We start from the raw sequence: 25,485 nt of genomic DNA on the forward strand, positions 1-25,485 counted from the left end.
TGCAAAAATCAAATTGCTCAAGGTGACATGCAAGAATGCAACAGACTGATGACAAAAGTAAGAGGATCATTTTAGGCAGAGCCTGACAAAGGTGCAGAAGCTGGGAATTTACCTTTCTGAAAACAAGACAAAAGTATATGCAAGCCTTGCACTGGTGTGAGAGGTAGCAAACTATGTAGTATTTTTTCTCACCGTAGTCTCCATGATTATTTAAAATACTCTGAATTCAAAACACTTATTTTTGTAAAACAGACCAAGATCTTCAGACAGTAGGCAATTCATTGTGCCAAGTGTGGAGGCAGGACCAAGTTACAAATTGTAACACACAGTTCTTCCCTCCCAGCTATGGATTCAAGTAAGTGTGAAATGTTTTGGGGTTTATTGGGGGTTGGTTTGGGTTTTTTAAAAAACTCGTAGGATGTTCATTTCTTGCTGATCTCCACTGCCTTAAATTTAGATTTTCAATGTAATACTTAACTACACACTGTACTAAGCTCTACAGGCTGATCAAGAAAGCTGTTGCTGTTAGAGAACCACCTCACAGCACAGCCAAAGCATAATAAGTAAGAAAGATTTCTATCTAGTTTCAGAATTTTTAAAAAAGAAAAAAGTAATGTGTTGTCAGTTATTTGACAAAGACTACTGCATTATGGTACATCTGGCAATCCTTATAGCCAGGGCTGGAAAACAGCCAAGGAAAAAAATGTACATTCGATTTTAAACAGTAAGAAAACAAACTCTTGAAAGCTATCTCCCAAGGAGAACAGAAATCAAAGGCCAGGCGGGTATCTTGCATCCATTAAGCTGTCCAGCAATAGAAACTACTGGCAAAGGAAAAATTCACCTGAGGTGACTTTCTGTATTCCATTCTTGCAGCAGACATAAATGTTAAATTTTGCATAACAAAACCCTCTAACTAACAGGTCTGCTCTAACTGCTTGGCAGTCTAACACATTAGTGTGCCAGATACCCTCCCATTAGCACTTCTAGTTATGGCACTCCCCTCTTCTTCCTAACTGCATCCTGTTGAACACAATCATTACAGTATTGAACAAAGAACATTGGGCCATGTTGAAGGAGAAAAGGGCAAGAACTAATATCTGACAGGATTCTCATAGATTACTGCATTTCCTGAGTGATGCTAGAGAGAACACACATGAAAAATAAATGCTTTAAATATGATTTTTTTTTTTTCCTAGAATAGCTCCTTTGTGGAACTGCATGAATTTGTAAGTGTCTGCATCTCCTTAGAGTCTGACAACAGGAAGACACATTTCACATATGTATAATTCTGACAAGCTTTACTGGGTTCAGCATCGGAATAGCTTACTATTGATTTGTCAGATAGACTCCACATCAGAGAGAAATGATACTGAAATTGTTTAAGGTGTCTTTAGGGTGAAACAGGCAATAAAAAAACCCATACACTACTATATTTTGCAGCAGTGCTAAAAAACTAACTAGAATGTTCAATTTTTACTGTTAAAACAAAGCAAGAGTCATAAGGTGCTACAGAAACCATTAAACAGACATCAGTCCTAAACACACACACAAATAAAAACATAGGAATTGAAGGGAAGAAAATGCATGCACAAAAAAAGGTGGTTGTTTTGTTGTAATTCTATTTTAAAACCCCCAAACACCTTATGAGACACCAAGATCAGTTCTTCCACAATCTTGTCACAGATGCTCAAAAATAAGCAAGCCCTCAGCTACAATCTCAATCAGAAAAGAACAGGGTTTTGGCATGACCTTAAAGAGAATGTAAAAAAGCCAAAAGGCAAACAGCAGAAAAACAAAGTTGGCATTACTCGCAGAGAAAATAGCAAGCAACACGAACAAACCAAAATTCAAAGACTCATGAAAGAAATCTATGCTGAAAGATTAAGATCTATGCAGGGTCCTAAGAACACAGACAAGGAAGTCAACCAAATGTTATTTGAGAAGTGAAATTGAATGAAGATTGAGCCAACTGAACCAATCAAGATGTTACACCAGTTGAGCGGGCGCTTTCTCGAACTAACTTGGAAAGTGCTATTTTTGGAAGGCCAGTGAGAAACACAATTTGGTCTTTGCAGCCATCTCATACAAATAGCTCTGTCAGAGTTAAATCTCTTATCACTACTGCAAAGCAAAGGATGCAAACACAGTAACACGCCCTATCTGGTGATAAAGGGTGTGATATGCCCTATCTGGTGATAAAGGGTGTGATATGCCCTATCTGGTGATAAAGGGTGATGTGTTTTACATTGAATCTTCTCCTCGCCAACCAAACAAAATAAATTGTAGGTTTTGGCAACGTTGTCTTAAGAACAAGTTTGAATTGTAGCTTACAGACAAGAGCAAATATTAAAAAAAAAAAAAAAAAAAAGAAGGAACAGAAAATGCTATTCAGCTTCATGCTTGAACATTAAAATCTGCAATTTATCTTTTTCAGTCACAGACTAATAACACAACGTATGTGATCACTGTTCTGCTTACACCAAATAAACAATTATAATCTTTTACATTTAAACACAAACACACCACAATGTCTTGAAGAACCTAAAAAGGAAACAGCCCATGAACTAATAAAGAATCAGAGTGCCATAAATACAGCTTTTACCCTAGTCATAATCATTTTCTCTTCCTAATTTTTCATTTATATTACTCCTTCTTTTCTTGCACTTCTTTACATTTACTAAAATCTTGAAAAATTTGAAGAAATTTAAAACTAGGAAGCAGTGTTCACCAGGGGCACTCAAGTCCTAAAATCAATTTCCAATTCACAACCTAAATTTTCCAGCTGCACCTGTGAGTGTTGTATTCAGAAAACATAAGAGGATAGAGATTATTTTCAGGTTTTTCTGCACACAAATTCTGACTGCTAAATTCCCTAATGTACCTGCAGAACATGTTATAACTAGGCTTTTTCAGAGAAATAAAAATGGTATCCTTCTCCGTGTGGCATAATTTAAAGAGACAAAATACACTAAAAAACTTTTCAAATCAAAAGAACTCAAAACAGAAGTTAATGCAAGCACCCATTTCATGCACTTTTCAGCATGTCTCCCTTGCTTTTTACATAAGACAAAGTTACGTTGTGGGACAGGAGAGGAATCTGCATCAGTTGAAACGCATCTTCAGATAAGTTTCCTTACTTAAAAAAGCATCGTTTATCTGTAGAGAATATTCAAATACATAAAACATAAGCAAAGAACATACGCACGCTTGAAGTTCTAGCTTTCTAGGGCTAAAATACTATCAGAAGAATTGTAACGTGACATTTATCTCCACACACCATATTAGAATCATACAATCAACTAGGTTGGAAAAGACCTTTAAGATCATCAAGTCCAACCATATTAATGCACTTCAGTGCATTGTACAAGCTAAGTATTCTAAAAAACTACCAGGTTCCAGACAGCTAAAAATGAAATTCAGTAAGGTTGTTTGATACCAGGAACGACTGGTTACCAATTATGTCACAAGCTCCATTTTTTTCAACTAAGGCCACCTATTAGTTTCTTTAAGATTGTGGGTTTGATTACTTAAGTGATAAAATTCCCAGAAAATGTTTGAAATCTTTTCTTTTACGGCACCTACACAAGGACTAGTGCTGCTAAACTGGATCTCCTATTTCTGACAATAAAGCTTTAAAAAATCCATCCTTTACTACTTTCCAGTGAAAGTGTTCCTTTGCTTTGACACAGTGTCTTGGTTGGAGAGGATATCCAGGTGTCACAGAAGTGTTATTTAATATTCCTATGAAACTAAGCCAACTATATACACAAAACTAAGGGATTTCAAAAAGAGCAAAGTACCCCAAACGTAACATGCTCTTAGAGACTCAGCGCTTAGCACCAGAAGTCTCTGAAGAGCTTGGTGGTTCTCAAGGGCACAGACACTGAGTGCAATTATCCTTTCTATCACTAATCTCAGTTGCTGCACACCGCTGTGAAGTGCTAAACTTGAGAACTAAAATCAAGGGGGACTTGAATGAAGAGGTGGGGGGAATCAAGAGGAACATAAACGTATAAACTGAGAGCAAGTAACTGAATACAATTACAAGGGACACAAGTTGTTATAGGAAACAATGTTCTGATTTACAAAGGATCCTATAGAGAATAGTTAGGGTTATGGAAAAAGTTAGTGCTACGTGTAAAGGGGAAGAAAGTAAAGCCAAGAAAACAAAATTAAAACAAATTATGAAATTACAGTTTTGAGCATTTTGATTTGTGATCATTCATGGGGCTTGTGACCTAGTTGGTAACCAGTAGTTCCTGGTACCATCATTTGTGGATTTTTATGTAATTTTAATGTTCAGATGGATAATGGGCACTGCTATAAGCAGAAAAAGTTTATTGCTTCAATCTAATAGGAAAAGGAATTAATGGCATCCCATAGCCTGTGGGCAATTTTGATAAAACCCCTAACTTAAGAACTTTCAAGCAAATGTAGTGTATCAGTTGGTGAAAACAAATCTCAAATTATGTTAAACATGACACATAAAGCACCATCACAGTCAGAACTGCATCAAACTTGAATGAAGCATCTTACAAAAAATTTCAAAAGAAAACAGGAAAACTACTAGTTTCGTTAATTGTGACAAAGTGAGTAAAAGCTAACGCTAACAAAATGTCAAACGAAGAACTATGCATGGCATTGAAAACAAACAAACAAACCAAACAAACCCCACAAAACTATTTCAATCTGAAGTTACTATCCTTCATGCAGCTACTATTCCTACTAACTAAACAGGGTCAGGAGGGACAAAGACAGACACACGGAAACACGGACAGACGGACAGGTAGACAGAACAAACAAACCACAAGCCAATTTTGAGGCTAAGCCAAGTGATTCAGAAACAGGAGCTAACAAGTGCACAGAGGACTCCAAAGCCGGTTTTCTTCGAGTTTTAGAACACAACCAAGCTCAGTTCAAATCATTACAGATTCCACCACTGACCTCACCAAAGGATTTCGGAGATGCAGGAAAGGAGTAGTCAAGGTTAGATAATGCCTATGCCCCTTGCCATCTTTTCTAGAAATATATGGAATTAGTATAAACTGACTCCTCAGTTGTGCCAAAACAGCAACACTCCATTTACACCACACCTTTATTTACACTGCCTGTTTTCATTTCTACAGCAGTAATCTGAATTTTGCCTTTTTTTTTTTTTTTTTACCTCACCTCCTCCCCAAATCAATGCCTGAAGTACAGTATTAGAAGATCTTCAATTGGAATTTTCCATGTTGACTGTAATCTTATCTCTGCAAACTTAATGTAATACAGTCATCCTGAATTTCAAGAAGCCTTATATCCCCATGAAAATTTCTCAGCATTAAAAGAAGAAAGCATACCTAGAGACAAGAAAACAAATATATACAGGCATTTTCTTTGACATTTAGGAGGTTTCACATATAGCTAATTTCTCTGCTGTTGGTCAATTCTTCTCCAAGTCTAATTAAAAAAGCTCATGTAATTACCCCAAGATTTACAAGACACTGCTTACCAGCCACTCAGAGGCAGAACTGAAATTATCAAAAGGAAAAGGGAAGGCCCAAAGCATCTGTTCAACAAAGAGAAAGCTTCATCAGCTCTGGAAGCATGACTGAAGCTGCATCTGGCAGTGAGACTTCTCCCACATTCCCATATCCTTCTTACAGACTGAACGAAATTAATGTGTTACCTATACCCACCATCAAGTGGGTTTGGAGTCTTCGGTTTAAGGCAGTATAAAACACACTGCTCAGACAAACACCTACTAGACAAATTCATGCAAGAAAGATGAAACACAGGCTGTCAGCAGAAAGCAATCGAGAATGACGAATATGGAAGAAGTAGTTAGCTGTTTTCAGGGGGGGGGGGGTTTAAACTTATTTTCAAGAGAGAACTATTTCAATCCACACTAAATTATACTTAACATTTTCAGAAGTAGAAAGAAGTGTTCAATTTTCTCCTGATGTTTCTTACAAACAAAATGTGTTCTTTGTAATTAAAACTTCAGAAACTGCTCACAGAACAGGAACAGATACTACAGATAAATAAGCTTTTATTCTTCTACGAATACAACCAATAAAAGTAACCGGACATATAGGAGGAGGTTGTAGTAAGATGAAATAGATGTATGTATTCAAGATGCAACAAACTGAAGGTTCGGTTTCTCTCCTAGAAGCCTGAGCACCAGAAAAACCTTCCATATATCAACCCAAAACAAGATTTATCCAAGTCTACATATTTACTGAAGGCTTGTATTTTGAGATTCAATTCAAGCTGCTTCCTGGCTTTTTTTAAACACAGCATGATGGTGCATGGCATTATACACAACTACATCGGGTTCCCGTCTAAAAGGAAATGTTTTGTGTGTCCTGTAAATCAAGCTTTGAAGCAAACTGTGTACAAACAGAAAAAACCAGCAGTTGCACCGATTTGGCGTTTAATTCAAGCACGTGCTGTTCCCATTATAGGACTGGTTTAATTCAAATGCACCTTCACCTGAGAAAGCTCACAGCTTTTAAGCAAATTTACCTACTTTTATCACTTCTACTTCTAACCAAAAGAACTGACAAAGTCACATGAAGTAAAGTCGGCTGACCTTTCATTGAAGATTTCAGAACAGTCTTAACCCAGAACCTTTCCTTTTTTCTTTTAAATCCCTTTCAGAATATTCTCAATAGCCTTTAAAGGAAAGTATCAGTAACACATAAAAAAGAAGTGGGGATAGAAGATACATGGATTAATCTCACAGAACAGCATAAGGGCGGGAGAATTATTTAGAGTTTTTTCATTGGTAAGAACATACACTCCTGCTATAAAATAACCAACTCATTACTTTGAGATGTACTATATAAAGTAAATGTCAGCCAAGCAGACAACTTGGAGACTTCACCTGATCAGTATTTACTAACAAGAATTAAACAGGAATTACGCTCCTTGTCACATGCCATATAAGCTGCTTTCTAGCTCACAAATTCACCATAGTAGTCTCTAGGCTAGTTGCATGGACAACAGAAGAAGACAAAAGTAGAGCAATAGAACAATGTAAGGGAAGTAAGAGGACAATATGAAGACAGATTCAGTTAAGGGTCTAAGGAAAACAACTTTGTGTAAATAGGAGTTCTTCCCCTCCATCTTTTTCTAGATGACAGCATGCCAACTTGTGCAAGTTCAACCACTGGCTGTTTTTCTCCACCCTAGGACTCTATAGATTCTGATGACAGTCATGAGGTACAGATCTTTAAAAACAACTTGTAAGTTTATTACTGCGTGCACTGCAAGTATGAACTGGTCTTCCTGGTACTGGGATTATTCACTATATAGCTTTTAATACTCTTGAGTGACCATGTAAGCATATGAAGAGGTAAGCAAGTATTCTGTGAAATATTCTTGGTATTCATTCAAAATCACTTTGTTGAAGTCGCAGACAATAAACACACACCAAAAATTAAAAAATTACATTTGCAGGACTCAACAACAGGCTTTCACATTAAGGTTTAAGTTACCCCTTAATCAGAACAGACTGCTGTTCGACTCTTGTCAAAAGGCAGAAATCCAGTTTACACTGCTCAATGGATCATAGCAGGTTTAGCAGGAGGAAATCTGGTTTCTCTGTGAAGATCTACCTCTTGAAATTTTTAAATCCCCTACTTTAAAAGCCGACATCAGCAGTCCCAACCTGCAGCAGAGATTCTCCTTCCCACTTTACAATCCATTAATCGAAAACATTCAGGATCTGAGGACTAAGCAAAATCTCAGAATCTTTTTATGAAAGTTATTCACCTTCCAGAGGCAAATGCTATCACACAAAAAGTTAAAGAAAAGCTAATGGATTCTTAAAAGACTAAGAGGCCCCAGAGAGATTTAGGACTCTCTATGCCATGTAACAACACAGGCTACAGATTCTACTTGTCTTCATCCATCTAATAAAAATTGTCATAGTTAATCAGCACCAAGTCGAGAGCACTGATCAGAAAGGGCAACCTTCTGAAAAGTTCAGAACTGAATAAGTTCAGTGCATTTTAAGCATTATAAGCAGGTTTATATTACTTAAGACTAACCATCTCAAATGTAAGTAGGCTTTCCTCTTCACCCTCCTCCCATTGAAACACTGCGGATGTAAAGGAAAACAAACGAAAGGAAGTACATTCATCGCTGAGAGGACTTGGGCAAAGGGGCTTTCTAAACAATGGGCCAGAATGATGTAGTTTGAGGTAGTGCTCCATTTTGGTGAAACGGTAAAAAAACGCACCCTACACTCGACCGCTGTCACATGCTCTCTATTAAAACGCTGTCTGCCTCTCTCTCTCTTTCTATATATATATATACTTAAGCTCCTAATACGTTCTCCAAAAAGAGTATACGGCTCGAGTCCTGAGTTCCCCCAACATACGGTACCAACATTTGGCCATAACCCACACTTCATTTGGGATATGTGATCTTCTTGCGTTTATGACCACCAGTGGAAAAGTCAGCCAAAAGCTGACTGCGAACGGCACCGCTCCCGTTCTACAAAGTATGCCGCAAACGCCCAGAGAGCCGTCAGCAGGCGAAACTTTCTCCCCCAGGTAATGGCCGTCTATCGCCCAGCTCCAGAGCACTCTAACGGGGAGAACGAGCCCGCAGGGCTACGGCTGCTCCCGCCTCGCCGGCTCCGCGGGAGGCGCCCGCCGCCGCGGTGCACAACTCCTCAGCGGGCGCTGCGGCCGCGCCCCGACCGCTGCCCGCGGCGGCCAACGCCGGCGCCGCTGCCGCCCACAGGTGTGCCCCCGCCGCCGGTCCCGCCGGCACGCCCCTGCGCCTCGCGGCAGGTGACGGCAAGTTCCCTACCTGCAGCCCCCGCCTGCGCAGGATGCCCGGCTCGTCCATGGCTCCGCTCCGCCGCACTCACGCCGCGCGGCGCCTGGCCACGCCGGACTGCCCGGACCCCGCTCCGCATCCCCGCAGCTGCTCGACGCTGACATCACGGCTGCGCCGATTGGCGCCGCCGCGGCACGTGACCGCGCGAGTTGTGCACCCCGGCAACTTCGGCGAGCGCCGACGGGGCAGGGGCAGGGGGGTGGGGTGACGGGGAAACAACGGAATCGGGTCGGTGCGCTCCGGACCGGCACCGCCCCCTGCCCTTTGAGGATGGGACGTCTCAGCCCCACCGCGGGTCGGGATGCGAGTCGCCCCGCGCCGCAGGTGGGTCGGGCCCGTCCTGAGGCGAGAAGGCCGGCGCGCGCGGCCCGCACAACCCGCCGGCGCCGCCACCTCACTGCCTCAACGTTCCACGGCGCGTTTACCGCCCTCCTTGTCGTTCTCTTTCAACTACCATTCAGCTCTTGCCTGCCTGGGAGTTTTCATTCACTTGCAAAATGCAAGAGTAATATATATATTATATCTCTATCTATCTATAATAGTACTTTATAAGAAATTGAGCCTCCAGGCAATGGGACTTCGTATTCGAAGCTTCTGAGAACTCCGGAGGGCGGGCGGAGTGCCCCAGGGCGCCGACAGCCGCAGGCAGCGGGTCAGGCTGTGTGTGACCTTGGGCAGGTCGCCAGGCACCCGCATCAGCTCAGCTCACCTCACCTCACCTGACTGAAGCAAGGAAAACAACCCTCCGCCAAAAACGCAGTGCTGAACCCGAGAAGGTTACATCTGAAGCACAGATTCTAAGGAGGAAAAAAAGGTACTGGACTTCTCTTTGACAAGAGAACCAGCTAAGCTGCTGGTTAAACAAATGATTGATCCCCCCCCCCCCACTATTAGCTATTCATTGATTTCCCCCCCCACTCCCCACACTATTAACTGTTCACCCATTAACAGTCTAAGATGTGGATTATGACAATCACACCCTCAAATCTAGAATGAAAAAAAAATATTGATTTCCTGTCAGACTGCATCATTTCAAGAAGAGATCCATGTACATTCCATAGTAGTAAAACCTGCTAGGGGCAAAAGCATTTAGAACAAAAAATGAAGGATTGCTGGACAGGATACCTGTGAGCAGTAACAGCTTATCTGAAGAGCAGAGAGAGAAAAGGCTGCTGTATCTCCTTCCCCTCCTCGCCAGCTTTACTTCATGTGACTGAAATGCATTAACATTATTTTACACTTGTTACAATAAAAGAGAAAGAAAATTTCAGCACTTTTGGTAAACTGTGTTTCTGAGACCTCCAACTATACTATTAAAAAAAAAAAAAAAACCCCACACCAAAAAAAAATTAAACCAGTCAATTTTTATCAGAGTTACACATTAACTGAACATTTCCCTTTTCCTGACTGTCCATATCTCCCGCTCCAAACAGATCCTTAACACTCTGTCAATGGCTTCAGCTTAGCCATTACCAATTTCAGTTACAGGATCAGAGCTGTATTTCTCTTCACAAAGGAGAAGCTCGCACTGACCAAAACTCCAGTTCCACAGGAGGGAGACAAAAAAAAAAAAAAAAAATCAAAGACACTGATAAATTTATAGATTCATAGGCCAGAAGGGAGCATTGTGACCGTCAAGTCTGATCTCCTCTGTAACAAAGGCTGATCAACTCTCCTGAACTAAGTTATAACATCTCTTTGAACAGCATGCTGAACATGGTGAGAACTTCACCACAGCAGCAGACTGAAAAGCTACTAGATCCCTCACCTGTGTGAAACTAAAGGAAAACAAGTTACATAAGGATATATAGGTATCTCCTTTTGGGTTCCTCCCAATGCTCCTCTATTCCCATTTACATTTCAAAATGTCATATTTTCTTTCTGCTTTTTTAACACTTTAAAACTTTAACCCCATCATTCATATCCAAGTGCACTCACATCCTGCCTTTTCTGTGTTTCCCCATTTCCAGAGAAGGCAGAGGCAAGTGCATCGCAATTTAATTGCTGCTGTTACACTTCTAGTGAGCACAGCAAAAATTAATCTGAGGCAATAGCCAGAGATTGTCCAATTTCAAAGGTGAGAGGCAAAACCTTTTAATTTGTCTCTCATGACACACCACAGGTTTCAGCTGCAAGGTTGTCTGCATTTCTATACCCAACCAACAGATTTATGCAAGTTTATTTTAATCACTGAAATACAAAACCTCCCAATGCACAATTTATTGATTCTTTTAAAAGTAAATAATACTGGTGTGGTTGGTTTTGTTCCAACCATCACGTTAGCTTATATAACTACACATAAATGACTAATGTAGATTAATGAATTAGAAGTGTTCTACCCCATCTAGCTGAGAGGTCTGCATGAAAGCATGAAAATTTCTATGAATTCATTACTTGAAAAAAAACCAGCACAAAAAAGTCATACCTCCAAGTAATGTATCTCTGACAGGCACAGATGCAAGAGGTCCACAACCGAACAAACCACTTCAAGTTTCACACAAATTGTAATTGTGTACATGGTCAATTTACAGAAAGAATAAGCAGGCAAAGCAAAGATGTTTCCTGCATGAATAAACTTTCTAGCTACAGACAAACTGGGTACAAGTTTTACTTTGTTTTGTAAGAAGCTGAAGACCAGCTACCTAAATAATACTGGAAGGCAGGAGAATGAAACAAAGAGAAGACTGCCTTCCAGTGGAAGATGAGATTAATCCCAAATAAAAAAGTGCAAAACTACCTTTCAATGAAAAGTGCATTCACTGTCAGTTCTAGAAGTGGCATTTTTCTGCGCTTACGCTGCGATTTATAAAGGCATATGAGAAGGTACTGGAAGGCACGTTTCAGGGCACTCTAACTACATGTTTATTTAAAACTGAAAAGAAACATTGTAGCAGATAGTTTTCAGGACAATTACACATATTTAGACAGGTTTTTTTCTTCATTCAACTGCTTTTTTTTTTTACATTAAACATATTGCTTCACTTGGAAAAGAATACTGACTGACAGAACTAAGAATTTAGAAATTACTGTGATTACTGAAATCACCCAATTAAAAGATAAAACCTGAGCATTTGAAAATATATATGAATACGTAACTACAGTTTTACAATGCAGATTTAATTTTATGTCTACATGTATCCTATGTGTGGCTGCCTCTTCCATACTACACATGGTGGCAGCATATGATAGATTGTATTTATTAACCACCACATAACAACTCACGTGTACTCTGCCCTCTAAATCTGCCTCTGTCAGGGCTATTTTCTATGCCTTAAATACTCTACAGCATTAAATCACCATCGAGTTTTTAAAATAATTATTTTCCCAAATGTGAAATATCTGATGCTTAGAATAGATAACAAGCAATGCAATAATTGCCTTACATTCCAATAAGGATGTATCATCCTTAAGGCAGTCCAAAAGAATAACAATGGGTTTTCCTTAGCACTGATAAAAAAAGAGCTTTTCATTGTGTTTTTGTTCACTGATAAGCAATTCAAATGACTGCTAGTAGAAAAATTAAAATATTTTAAGAGCTATTTTCAGAAGCCCAGGTAAGTGGACACAGTGTAACTACAGATTTACAAGTAGAGGAATGGAAAAACATGGAAATGTTTAACACTAATTCCGATTCAGCCTTTCTCTAAGCACATTAGAGAAGAGAGAAATAACTAGAGCAAACTGGAGTGTGCCCTGTTAGCTGTTTTAATAATAGTTATAACGGTTTTGAAACAAACTCATGCAAACACTGCTTTTGCGTGTGTGAAAATGTCAAACAGAAGCAGTGCAAGTTAACTTGCCAACCACACATATATGCATGCAGCACATACACAAAAATTCACGCATCAAACCAGAGCTAACCTCTGCAGCCGAGTTCAAGATCATCATCCATGTCTTTTCTATATATTCCAGTCTTTACATCACCGCTAGCCAATTCCACAGTTACTATTTTATCATTCTGATCATTCCAGTTCAAGCTTTTAAGATCCAGTTTTCAATTTCTATAGGTCTCCTGCCAGAAGAATTGTGTTGGCACATGATGCTGGATAAGGTTAATACACGACTAATAGAAAAAGAAGATAAAGGAGATAGCTTTTTAAAAAAAGTTATCAGTGAAGCACAGCACTGAAGAAAGGTGGGAGAAAAATGTGGTTCATCTTCATTCTTCCTACCCAACCCCCCAAAACACAGTGTTCATCTCTCACCACAAATGCAAAGGCTTACACAAAAGTAGCAGAGATTCCTCATATCCAAGCTTCAGTAGCTTCGTTTACAAATACTTCGAGCAACTTGTTCCAGTGCCTCACCACCCTCACAGTAAAGAACTTCTTCCTTACACCTAACCTAAACTTCCCCTGCGCAATTTTAAACCCATCTCCTCTTGTCCTATTGCTACAGTCCCTCATGAAGGGGCCCTTCCCAACACCCTTATAGGCCCCCTTCAGATACTGGAAGGCTGCTATGAGGTCTCCACGCAGCCTTCTCTTCTCCAGGCTGAACAGCCCCAACTCCCTCAGCCTATCTTCATACAGGAGGTGCTCCAGCCCCGTTATCATCCTCGTGGCCTCCTCTGGACTTGCTCCAAAAGCTCCATGTCCTTTTTATATTGAGGACACCAGAGCTGCACACAGTGCTCCAAATGGGGTCTCACGAGAGCAGAGTAGAGGGGCAAGATCACCTCCCTTGACCTCCTGGTCACACTTCTTTTGATTTAGTTGTATTCATGATAACCTGCTCACCATGCAAAGAAATGCTGTTTGTTTCTCCTTGCAATCTAAAGGCAAACATCAGGTTTAAAATGAAACAGAAAACACTCAGAAACCTCAGCTCAAAAAAAGTCTGTCACATATATGCTCTTGATCACAAAGATTTATTTCATCCATGCAACCACATAGACTTGCAAACCCACAAGAATATCAAGCCTTCTAGGAACAATACTTCAGAGCTGACTCTCTAAAGCCTTTCAGAGTCCATGGCAGCATAAACTCCCTATCCTCTGTGAATGAAATGTGCATCAAATTCCAGCAACATCTTTGACCATCTCCCAGAGGTGGATCCACTTTGATTATTTCTTCTCAAGACACACCATAGGTCTCAAAGTTTTCAAACACAAAAACCTTATATTGAAGCCTTTTGAAGTTACTTTTAAGGATATCTTAGAGCACAAAGTGTCAAGGGAAAATTACATTACAATTCCACAAAGGAGCCCAGAGTTATCTTTCTGAATGGTCATAAGAGAAACTGAGCCACCTTTTATGTGTCACACCAAAATAATCATACTCTGCATGTGAGTAAGAAATCATAACACTGTGATCACATTTCTGTTCTGCAGCATTCTGAAAAATAGTTTCAGTTCCTAAAGGAATTTACCCAGTGTTAGACGTTGAATTTCAAATACCCTATACAGGCTACATTTTTGTCTATTCAACACACACACACACACACACAAAAAAAATCTGTTTAAAAACAATCACCCAAAACTTTTCGACTCTCCTGTACATATATATGTATCTCCACATCAAAGCTTCCATCCTGTCATTCCACAATGCTGTGGGACAAAGGTATTTCATTAGAAATCGTAATGGATCCCAGATCATCAAGTGAAGTTACACAGGCATGAAAGCCAAAGCCAGGTATGATACTTAGACCTGGAACACGTGCACCTATTTCTTGTATCAGCTTGAAAAATCATTCTGGAAGAGAATCAAAACTACTATAATCTTTAAAGAATTTTATACGACCAACACCTAGCACTCTTACATAAATCAGACACTTATAGTATCACTACCTACAGTAACATTCTCCAAGAGTTTTCTTTAATGCAATGCTTTTAATGTTTTCTGAGGGAAAAAAAGACTATGAAAACACACTATCCATCTGCCTCTTGTTCCTTCAAGTTCTGAAAGCTCTGTTGCTCTCTGAAGTGTCACTGAAATCAGCTACAGCATTGGAAGTGAGACATTTCATCAAAATTAGCAGCCAAAATTGACAGACCCATATTTACACTGTCACTGAGATAAGGGTAGCTATAATCCACCCAAAGAAGCGGATACCTTTTTAGTCTCTATGTACAGACTAGTGGCCAGAACTGTAGTTCTACAATATATACAGCAACAATTTCCTCTTATACAACCACAGAAAGGTTTCTTCCTTTCAATTAAGAGGAAAGCATACTTAAGAAGTCAGTGAGAGAATACAGACCAGCTTTATCACAAACTATCTGAACAGGGTAATAAATCCACCATGTGGGTTTCATCATTATTTTCCAAGATATTTATCCATAGAAGCTATGCAGTGGTATCACATGAACTTGCACCTTACTTTACGAAGCAGGGAAAGCAATTCTCCCATTTATGGTGTTAGGAGCTAAAGGTGCCTTGTTTAAAATTGAGATTAATAAAGACAATTCATTAATAATTATTAACATACATTGCAATCCTGAGAAACTAATTCATTTAACATACTCAAGTAACATCCATAAAATCATCATTAACTACTCCTAAGGCATAATAATTCACATACAATTTTAGACACTGTAAACAATACACATTTTAATATTCAAAGTGTAAAAGTTACAGTATTGCGTCTGCATAGCCATTTACGCTCCACTCGCCCAATGTCCCTTCTAAGGGCTTAGAAAAACTATGGAATAACTGCTCCATGTGAAACCAACAGCTCCTTTTCAGGACTCAACAACCAGTAGCACCCCTCAAGAAAAGAAAACAGACGTGCTTCACCAACCAAATGTTTCCAAGGCACTGCTTCCTACGAGTCCCCAGCTGCAGCACTGAGAAGGCATTGCTGGCCTGACAACAAAATTGTAAGCTCTTAGTAGTATTTTCCTATATTCCCTTTCAGTATTACAAATCTACCCCCGCACACAAAGCAAAGCCCATCACTCCTTTTACTTCTCTTTCGTATTTCAGACTATTGGGCAATATATACTGCATGGACTGACAGAGTGCTGTTCAATTTGTGTTCTCGTTAACCACATTACATAAAAACACATGCAGATAAACCAGGCTGGTTGGATGTGTATCCAAGAGAGCACTCCAGCTACTAGGTCCAGTGGTACTTACGTGAGATTTTGCTATGCTTCTGTACATTACTCAGAATACACATCACAAGCAGAGAGAAATTAAAAATTCCTTACTTAGCAAAACTCTAATTCTCTTATTCTAGAGCTGACGAATTTGCATAAGTGGCAAGCCACAGGTCACTGTCGGAATGCAACAATTTCTTACGCATAAATAAGTACAGTTGACTTGCAGTTGTTTCAGAAAAAAATTACTATGGTTTTTCCAATTACATCTTAAGGTTCTTGAAAATAAACCGCCTTTTCATACTAAAGCACATATACCTTGCCAACAGTCTCAATTATACATGTAAGAGAAGCCATGAGAAAAGGATGCACATTCCATGGACAACAGAGGTACAACCTTGGGTTTTCATATCACCTGCCAGATAAAATACTACTTGCATCAACCCATTTCTGGCTTAGCCATTCAGAGGGCTTAGAAAGGTAGCAAATCATGAATGAAAATATCAGAATAAAAGTAATTCTTGCAGAAGCAAACTTATTTAAATGTTTTAAATAAGTAATCAACCCCCCTTCCAAAAACAGAACATACAGGAGAATACTGGTTACACCAGACATTTCAACTTAAGTGATGTTGCCTTTTGCATCAAATATTCTGAGGTTTTATTGCAGCAAAAAGCATAATGAATCACCAGTCCAACCAAGATAGCAAGCCCTCTCATTTTCCAAGTTTTCTGTAAGTAAACAATAGCATAAAAGAAATTTATTTCTGAAGCACAGGCACATCATGAGTACAGTCTGTTTCTCTCATGGATCTCTTTTCAACAAGAGCTGAGAAACTACATACATACCAAAATGTTCTTCCATTTTAAAAAAGTTGCTGAACTGCTTGTCTCAGTATATGCCCAAAGAATGCCAAACAATGACATACAGGAGTTATGCTATTTTAAATCTGAAAGCCTGCAGTTCCCTATATCTAGCTGTTTTCAGAGAACAAATAAGAAGAATCCTCTGGGTTGAGGCATTTTGTATCAATCAGCTCAACAGAATATTTTAGATTCTGAATATGGAAAAGGAAGCAAATTCGTAAAAAATCCTCATGGCAAAACAACAGCATCAATAACATTATGAATAATCTCAACACTTAGAAATTTGGTTCATATGCAAAAACGATAATAGGCAAGTTGCATTCCAACCACAATTATTAAACTTTGGAATAGTTTAAATTCTTATTTTTAAATCATCTGAACAATGATACATCTAGTGTCCTTTATTTTGATAAATGATGTCCCATCTTTCCTTTTGATAACCTTTTCCTTTAATCTCAACAGTGGTGCAGTATTTTCTCTATGTAACAACGTATTAATGTACTTTTCCTTAAAGTTGTATAATTCTTCTTAATATGTTTTGGCTGTTCTTTCCACTATGAGATTCAACTTTCCCACAACATGGTCATTCTTCACAAGAGCAACCCTCTTCAATAAAAAGCAGTAGTTAAGCATTTCAACATTCAGGTTGATTCAGAAGGTAGTTCACCTTACTGAAATCTTGACTCCCCATGGACCTACGATCCATTACAAACCAGACAAACTACGGAAGTCTGGAATAAAAGGGAACACTCTCCTACTGATCGCTAGTTTTAACTTGTCCCATATTTGATAAGAAGAGCCATGTATAACAAGCACCCAAAAAACACTCATTCACAGTTACAGATTTCTGGAAAAGCAGCAGCATGCTAGGGAAGTTTGTTCAGGATATGCTTTTACTGGCTACAAAATTAATAAAATACACTGAGATCCAACTGCACTTTGTAGGTTAGTTTTCTTAGTTAACTTGAGCTCGCTCTCTTTCCTCCCTTACTTACAGCAGGCAATCTCATAATTCAACTTTATTTCTTACTACCAATTTCCATCCTTTTTCAAATAAATAAACTAACACAGAGAATCAGGAATCCGTGATCAGCCAAGTGTGTATTACTATCAAGTTATTCCATGCGTTACAAAGCCAATCATTTCTGAATTTAACTGACCATATATTGAGTATCTTTTACTGCACCACATAATTGCAGATATTCAGCAATGATCAAGAGGTTGAATTTATTCATGTGAGAGTAGCAGTTAACCAGTCTCCTGCTGATTATTACATCTTTTACTCAACTGATGCTAGGTCAACTTGAAACCTGTCTAGGTTTCTTAATCTCCACAACGTGATGAAAGAAAATACTTAAGAGATGCAATGATCTTACTGTACTATTTCTTTACTAAAAGCATGGTGGAACTGGATATAGACATATGCACCACAACAAGGCATATTGTGATAAGAGAAAAAAGCAAGTGGAATGGTTTCTAGCCTTACTGAGGTGAGAACAGAGTTGGTGCTAGAAATCATCAGTGTGCTGTGACAGCGTACAGAAGAGTCAAACAAACATGGTGACTGCATCTCACCAGTGACATCAGAACAATCTAAATTGCTGTTGTATCAGCCCAATGGAGGGATTGCAAGAATATAAACAGGTAAAGTCCACATTCCCACATTCTTTACAGGACAGAAGCACAATTTACAATACAACATCTGATTCCACATAAATGTACAAGTAAGCCTGACTAAAACCTAGAAGCACAAATACCCAGCAGCATGTTATACACCAAACTATGGAAGTCAACCCACTTAAAGTTTAAAGTCAGTAAAACGGCATCTTCTTTTAAACCGAGAAATGTAACAGATTAGAGGTAAAAGTGTATCATCCAACACAAACATGAACTCTGCAGTACATTCTTACACTGAAAAATGCCTGCAGAAAAATCCCTGCTATACACCTTTGCTTGTTTGAAACTGAACAAAATCAAAGAGGAGGAACTTCCATTCCCACCAGAGACATCTGGATAAACTACATCTTCCCTCCCCACTCCAGTGCCTGTAAATCAGCAGTGTCTTTCAACTCAGTTCGAGTCTCTTTATTTTGAGAGTTATAGCCATCATCAGAACCACAGGAGTACTTCAGCTTGAGGGATGAGAATTATTGTTCCCACGCTGTCTGCTTCCATTGTCTGCTACACTACAATCACTTTGCAAGTACCACAGGCATGAAAACATGCTGACATTTTGTTCAGGAAAACAAAAATGTTACTTCATCAATTTAAAAATGTACCACATATAGTTATCTTTTCATAGAAGGAAAAGATTCAGCTTCCAAGCAAAGTCCACTACTGTAGGCCAAACATTAGGAAGTTTACAGAGTTTCACTATTTCCATTTCCGTTAACTGAAACTGCCACAGCAGAAATCAAGTTTTCTGCACTGATAATTACTCTGAAACAGCATCAGGAAAAAAAATTCAACAATGGTCAAGATTAAGTTTCTTGACAATATATAGTTTCATTGTTAAAATTTAGATTGGTGGAGCAGTACCTTACCCTCTACAGCATTTCTTGTATTAATTATATTATCCTAATTATGCATAGGTACCAAATTCCAACGACTGCTAAGAACAGCCACAGAGGTTGTAACTGCCCCATAAGAACTCCAAATAATGCCTTAACCTACTGCTACCCACCTAGGCAACACAGGGAGCACTCACTTTGAGGTTATTAACACCTCCTACTATGCCTTCAGATCCTGAATGCAGACAGAAGTGCAGACAGTCATTTTCCTGCACTTATAATGGTATTCCCCCATGCCTACCTCATGTCATTTATTTTAAAGTCAGAGCTGTGAGTGACATTAGTTTCAAGTTGCAACTTGTTATTAAGTATTTTCGCATTAAATGTTAAAAACTATAGAACTGTCATGTTAACTGACTAGACAACGAAACCACAGTAGTCAGTTTACTTCTGTATTTTGTGATAGGGACAAGGAGACAGCATTATAGCTAGATTTTCCTAAATCTATCCCTCTGCCAGTCATTTTTCCCAGTTTCTTCACTTCCTTCTCTCTATATCCTCTTTACCCTCTTTATCGTCCTTCCCATTTTCACCACTATAAATCCTTCAAGAGGTTGCAGAAGCTTTTGATCTAAGGCCAGAAAAGTCCATCAATATATTCCTGAGTCTTATTCCTCGTTAATCACAGATTATAACATTTATTCGATTATTCTCTGAGCAAAGTCCACCAACAAGCCGAGAAAACTTGTATTCCCAGAAAGACATCTAGACTTTACATTGTAAGATAACAATCACTAACACCACACACAGAGAACTCAAATATCACAGTAGACAAGCAGAATAAGCCCTTATCCAGAGTCGCCACTAACGTAATAGTCAGAAGCTTCAGTTCGAGGGATGAAGCACTATACTCAACCTATCTTACTGATCTTGACTGTGAGGGTCCTGCAGGCCAAATAGAAATCTCAAAAAGTAAGGCATGCTCAACTGACAACACAGGCTAAGGAAGAGAGTTTTAACAGCCTTAGCTTCTTCATTGTCTAGAAGTAGAAAGCGGTCTTAGTGAGCCTCTGTTCAGGGAAAGTCTCATATGAGGGAAGAAGCTCATTATATGGGATGCCTGAAAAACAGAAGCATTGTGCCCATGTGCAAAATAAGGATGTATTGCTAGCTCCTACACACATTCGATCTCTACTGGTTTTGTACCATTAACAGGATAGAGAAGAGGATTATACCTAAATTCAACTCTAATAAACTATGCAAAGTACTTACAGTTCTAGAATATGCTCAAATACATCCTGTCAGCTGGTAGCTAACAGGCTGACGAAAGGCAACCTACTTCACCACAAATTGGATACGCTTGGAAGATATGCTGGATATTCTTGCAAGACTTTTTAACCTAGGTCAGTCTTCTATGAGAAATTATTTTACATACTTTTCCCATGCTACTCCGATCAGAGTATTAACTAATGATATTCTGCAGCACCAGACATATTCTCAATTCAGAGAAATCAAAAGCTCTCTACAGGAGGAGAGTTAATCCTGGCCATCATGACTTCTCTATTTCATCCACCAAGAATGAGCAAGCAAAGCATCACAATTAATAAAGCCATTAGTTTTAATCATACCGATTTAGGAAAAGAGTCAAACATTTAGAAATGTGTCAAATAATTGAATCTACAAATGTTTTTTAAACCCAAATATGCAGTGACTATTTTAAAAACAATGTTATAGACAAATAGAGATATATTTGTGAAATGGAGCAGCCAATCATTATCTTCTTCCATCAGCTTGTCAGAAAGTATTACAGTTTCATGGCTCTGGACCAGGTATACTCCAGCCTTTTGTTCTGTACAAATATCAACTCTAAAGGAGAGCTTATGAAGATGGATGTTCACTTAGCTCTCTCTACTACTAAATTACAACTAACTAATGAATTAGAACTGCAATTAAGAATTTGTTAGAAGGCAAATACAGACAAGGAAATATAAACACAAATACATATTCATGGGTAAGGAGCTACTGAAATAAAAAACACAAGGGAGAACATATCTCAAAAGCTGGAAGAAATTGCTACCATTACTTGGCAATTTTAGCATTTCACAGGAATAAATACTTCCCATTTTAAAAGGATGCTCAGTGATTAGTCTTAGAAGGTAAGCTGGTTTTAAGTCAAACAAGAATATGGCATTCAAATCTGTACAATGGCTTAGCATTCAAATAACTGCCTCAGTTCAGACTCAGTATTCCTGAAATCTAGCTAAGTATTTTCAGGAGATTTTAGAGACGGACCCAAGATTAGCTACTTCGGCAAGTTTTATTATGCCTTCTTCATGTTTCTCACAAGTGCCATCCTTGTACATGCTCATTAACTTGCAGAGTATTAAATAGCTGCTCACGGACACAGCCAACAATCTTAGGCATTGAAAATCTGAATTTCTGGAGAGAAAGCTAAAATTCAAAGCATCCCAAGTTTTACATGCAGGTTCCTCTTGCTCTCTAATAAGTTTATTTAAAAATAAATTCAGCTACACCTGATACTCATTAGATAAAACTGAATACAGACAATTAATTGTTTAAAAAATTTCCTACAATTTTAAAATAAAACTTCTAAATAAAGGCCTTCTTTTTTTTAAATTATGTGGTTTGCCCAAGCACAATTGATACTGTCATTCACTTAACCAACCAATTAGTGTTTCTAAAGAATGCATTTTACTTGTTTGCAATCATTTATTATCTAAGCTCTGATTTTGCAGCTTCTCAGGCAACAAATGGCTGTCTTGCATCTGGGGAATAAAACACACAAAAGGGTGTTGGTGTGCAGTTTGAATACATGCAATTACTGGTAGTTACATTCTAATTAGCATAATTAGTTTTTAAACAGTTGTCATAATAACTGTCAACATTATGTCGATTTAGCTGAAGTTAATGGCATACTTAACAAAGACACACTCATTTTCAGTATTATACTATTTAAAAGAAAGGAGGCAAAGCCCTTTCTGAAGAAGTAAAACTGCTTTTCATAGACACTGAACATTTCTTATTTTGTTTCCTTTCAGCAATCCTTCTTATAAAACAGCACTTTATATAATCACCACCCTTCAAATGCCATAAGACCATTCTCACAAATTAACACTGATTAAGTGGCAATAAAAAGCAAGTATACCAAAGTACAGATGCTTGCAAATTCAGTCTTCTGTTGTTTTGGGGAAGACAGCAATATTTGACAGTTGGGGTGGGGAGGAAAGAAGTTGGAGGTGGAGGAGGGAAAAATCCAAGAGGTAAAATAATCTTGAAAAAACTGAAGAAGTGATATATTACAAAGTACCAAATGTTTGTAGTCATACTTAGACAAAACATCCTTTCACTGCTTACCAGGAAAGGGCATAAGCTACTCATAAAGGACAGCTTTACCTTTTCACCAGTTACCGTAAGTTACTAGATACTCTCTACAAGTAGTCAAAAATGTTCCATTATTAAACCAAGTTATCATTCAGTAGTCATGAAATAACTCAGTCTTAAAAGACTCCCTGGGCTGTGAGAAGTCTTTGTTGTAGAGTTTTTTGGCTTTTTTTTTTTTTTTTTTTGGTGGTTGTTGTTCATATAAGTGACATAAAGAACATGAAGTCTTTCATTTTGTTCAAAGCAGCAAACCACCAAACACATCACCACCCAAATATAAAAAAACCAAACAAAAAAAAAAACCCACGAGTTTGATATTAATTCATTATGAAGACAAAGCAAATCCACAGAAGTCTTACCCAATTAATTTGGACAAATTCTTTTCCTTTCATCTACACACTTATCACATGAAATAAAGACACTTTATATTCAGGTTTCTACTGGTTTTATGCATGCAGCTATTCAGAAAAAAAGTTAAAATCAGGAATTTCAATCAGTGCCACTCAGAGACAAAATATCTTTCTGCCTATAAAATGGTAAGTAATTTTCAGGCAGTTTCAGGCTCATTATCATAATTTTAAGCAATATTGGCTTATTACAATGAAATATTAACCAAAATGGCTTTGTTTCAGTTTATTATGAACTATTTTCCAAAAATTCTAGTAGCGTTAATAAAAATGGACAAGTCAAAACAGTAAGTAATAATGGTATTCGTAAACACTTATGGAGTGGCAAGGGGGTGGGAGAGAACAGGAGAATTACTCCCAAACTTTGGACACTGAATGAGGCAGCAACCGCAAGTGAAGTCTCAAACCAATTCAGTAGAAAAGAAGCTCTTTCAGGGGTCGTTTTCATCCTGAAATCGATGCCTTAAATCAGGCAAGATGACTGTCAGCCGATAGAGCAAGGAGAGTAAGATAAGCTAGCTCTACCACAGTTTTGCTACACTCCCAGAAAACTTAGCAATGAGACGCATACTCTGAATCCCTTTCCAGGAGTACGCATTACCCTCCACTGACTATGGAGAGGAAGAGACTGACCAGACCAACACCTGACCTGTGAGAACATTCTAATGCAGAACTGCTCCACACCTCAGCTTCACCTTTCTGCTTAGCGTTGAAGACATTCTGTATCATTTTCTTAATGTTTCTAAGCCGAAGTTAATACTCTCTGCAGACTCCCATCATCTGCATGACCACCACAGAACCTGTGTTGTGGACAACTCAACATGCTCCTGCCACAAGTAGAAAAATAATAAAACTATCACTTTCCTACCTCTGAACTAAGAGCCCCCAGCAAATCCAATACACTGGCCATTTATCTGAAAATCAGCTGTCCCCAAACACATTTTAAACCTACCTATATGGTTCTATATAGAAACTGTATTTTTAATCTATAGTCCAACTGCCTACATTACAGGAGTGAATCATGCACAGCTATTGAATGCAATCTAAAGCAATACCTGCTGTCCATTTTTAATCTGTATTCCCTAATCCACTTTAAAATCTGCAATTTCCCACAGAAAGGATTTACATCTGTGACACAGGAAGTAATCTTAGGAAGCTTTTACAAATTGTTGACAGAAAAGGGAAAAAATAAGTTTTTTGTACCCTGTCTGCAATTCCACTAAACACGAGTATATAACTTTTTGCTGCTAGCTTGTCATTCTTGTCTGTACTGGCACATAATCACTGCCACAGTAGGGTCCACATCAGATGGGTATGAACCCCAGCAAGAATGATCAGTCCTAGTAGAGGAACTAATAACGGGCTAATAATTTTTCAGACGAATGAAACACTGCATTTTAAACCATTTCAACTCAGACTGAACAGCTACATGGAAATTCTTCATACAAATCTTTTCTACATAAAGTCAAACTCTTTTCTAAATACAATTGAAAGCTCCCATTCCTGAAACACAACAATAGGCCTCACAAACTCAACTCTGTCAAATCACAGAACCAAGACCAAAAAAAAAAAAAAAAAGGGGGGGGGAAGGAGGGAGAGTGACCCCTAACTTATGGCGCCTTTTAAGCAAAGGCCCAAAGTCTTTCACAAGTCTGACAGCAAAGTTATTTGTCAAAAGAGGCTTGAGCAGAGCTCTGCCTATGTGACAATGTAACATTATCCTCCCCAGGACAAAAGTCTGATCAGGAGTTCCAGATAAGAAATAAATACTTCTGAGGAACCTGCAACTCCACCCCATGCACAGTCTGCTCAGATCTGCATAAAAGGCTCACGCCTGCTTTTGCACCAGCATGAAAGAAGCTGCAGTCAGGCACAGATAAAAGATGCAGAGAGACAGAAAGGAAGAAGTCTGTAGCAGACAAATATGCCATAAAAGTCAATAGGTGATGAGCAAAAGGCTCTTAAAGAAGCATGGCTCAATTAATTTTTCACTAGTCTCTTGTTTTATGACCATTTAAAATACTTTTTCTCAAAATGCTGCTGAATCTTCCCCTTCCTATAGTTTAAGTATTACACCAAAACAAGAGCAGAATGCTGCTAGTAGCATGACAACTAATAGTTGTTCAAACAGAAATAGAAAACGAAACAGCAACAAAACACTTTTTAAATTTAGTTAGTTCAGATCATTAGAAGAAATTATGGCTTAAATTCCCAACTGCAGAAAAGGAAAAACTGTACCATTTTTATGCAATTTATATTGATTTCTGACCTTTCATCTATTTTCCTCTTCATTTCAAATATACATAAACCAACTACTGTTTCTCCTAACAAACTAGAAAACAGAAATACATAGGTTAATACTTAGTTCCCTGGAAAACATTAGGGCTCAAAGCACACAACTTCCAAAAGAATCGTTTGTT

The 25,485-nt window shown here is 38.5% G+C and overlaps 1 protein-coding gene across 7 annotated transcripts in view; it reads right to left on the reverse strand.

Moving 5' to 3' along the window:
- MAST4 (microtubule associated serine/threonine kinase family member 4) overlaps nt 1-25,485 on the reverse strand; it is a 296,950-nt gene that overhangs the window by 195,009 nt on the left and 76,456 nt on the right. The window contains exon 1 of one of the 7 annotated variants that reach the window (XM_030512643.1): nt 8,809-8,944. The exons of 5 other annotated variants lie outside the window; for them this stretch is intronic. In XM_030512643.1, coding sequence (XP_030368503.1) covers nt 8,809-8,847 — 39 coding nt within the window. In that variant the 5' untranslated portion in view covers nt 8,848-8,944. Of the gene's footprint in view, nt 1-8,808; nt 8,945-25,485 lie in introns of those variants that run through there. One more of the 7 variants, XM_030512642.2, reaches the window with a different exon arrangement.

The sequence above is a fragment of the Strigops habroptila genome, chromosome Z (genome assembly GCF_004027225.2).
Source record: "Strigops habroptila isolate Jane chromosome Z, bStrHab1.2.pri, whole genome shotgun sequence".
Classification (NCBI taxonomy): domain Eukaryota; kingdom Metazoa; phylum Chordata; class Aves; order Psittaciformes; family Psittacidae; genus Strigops; species Strigops habroptila.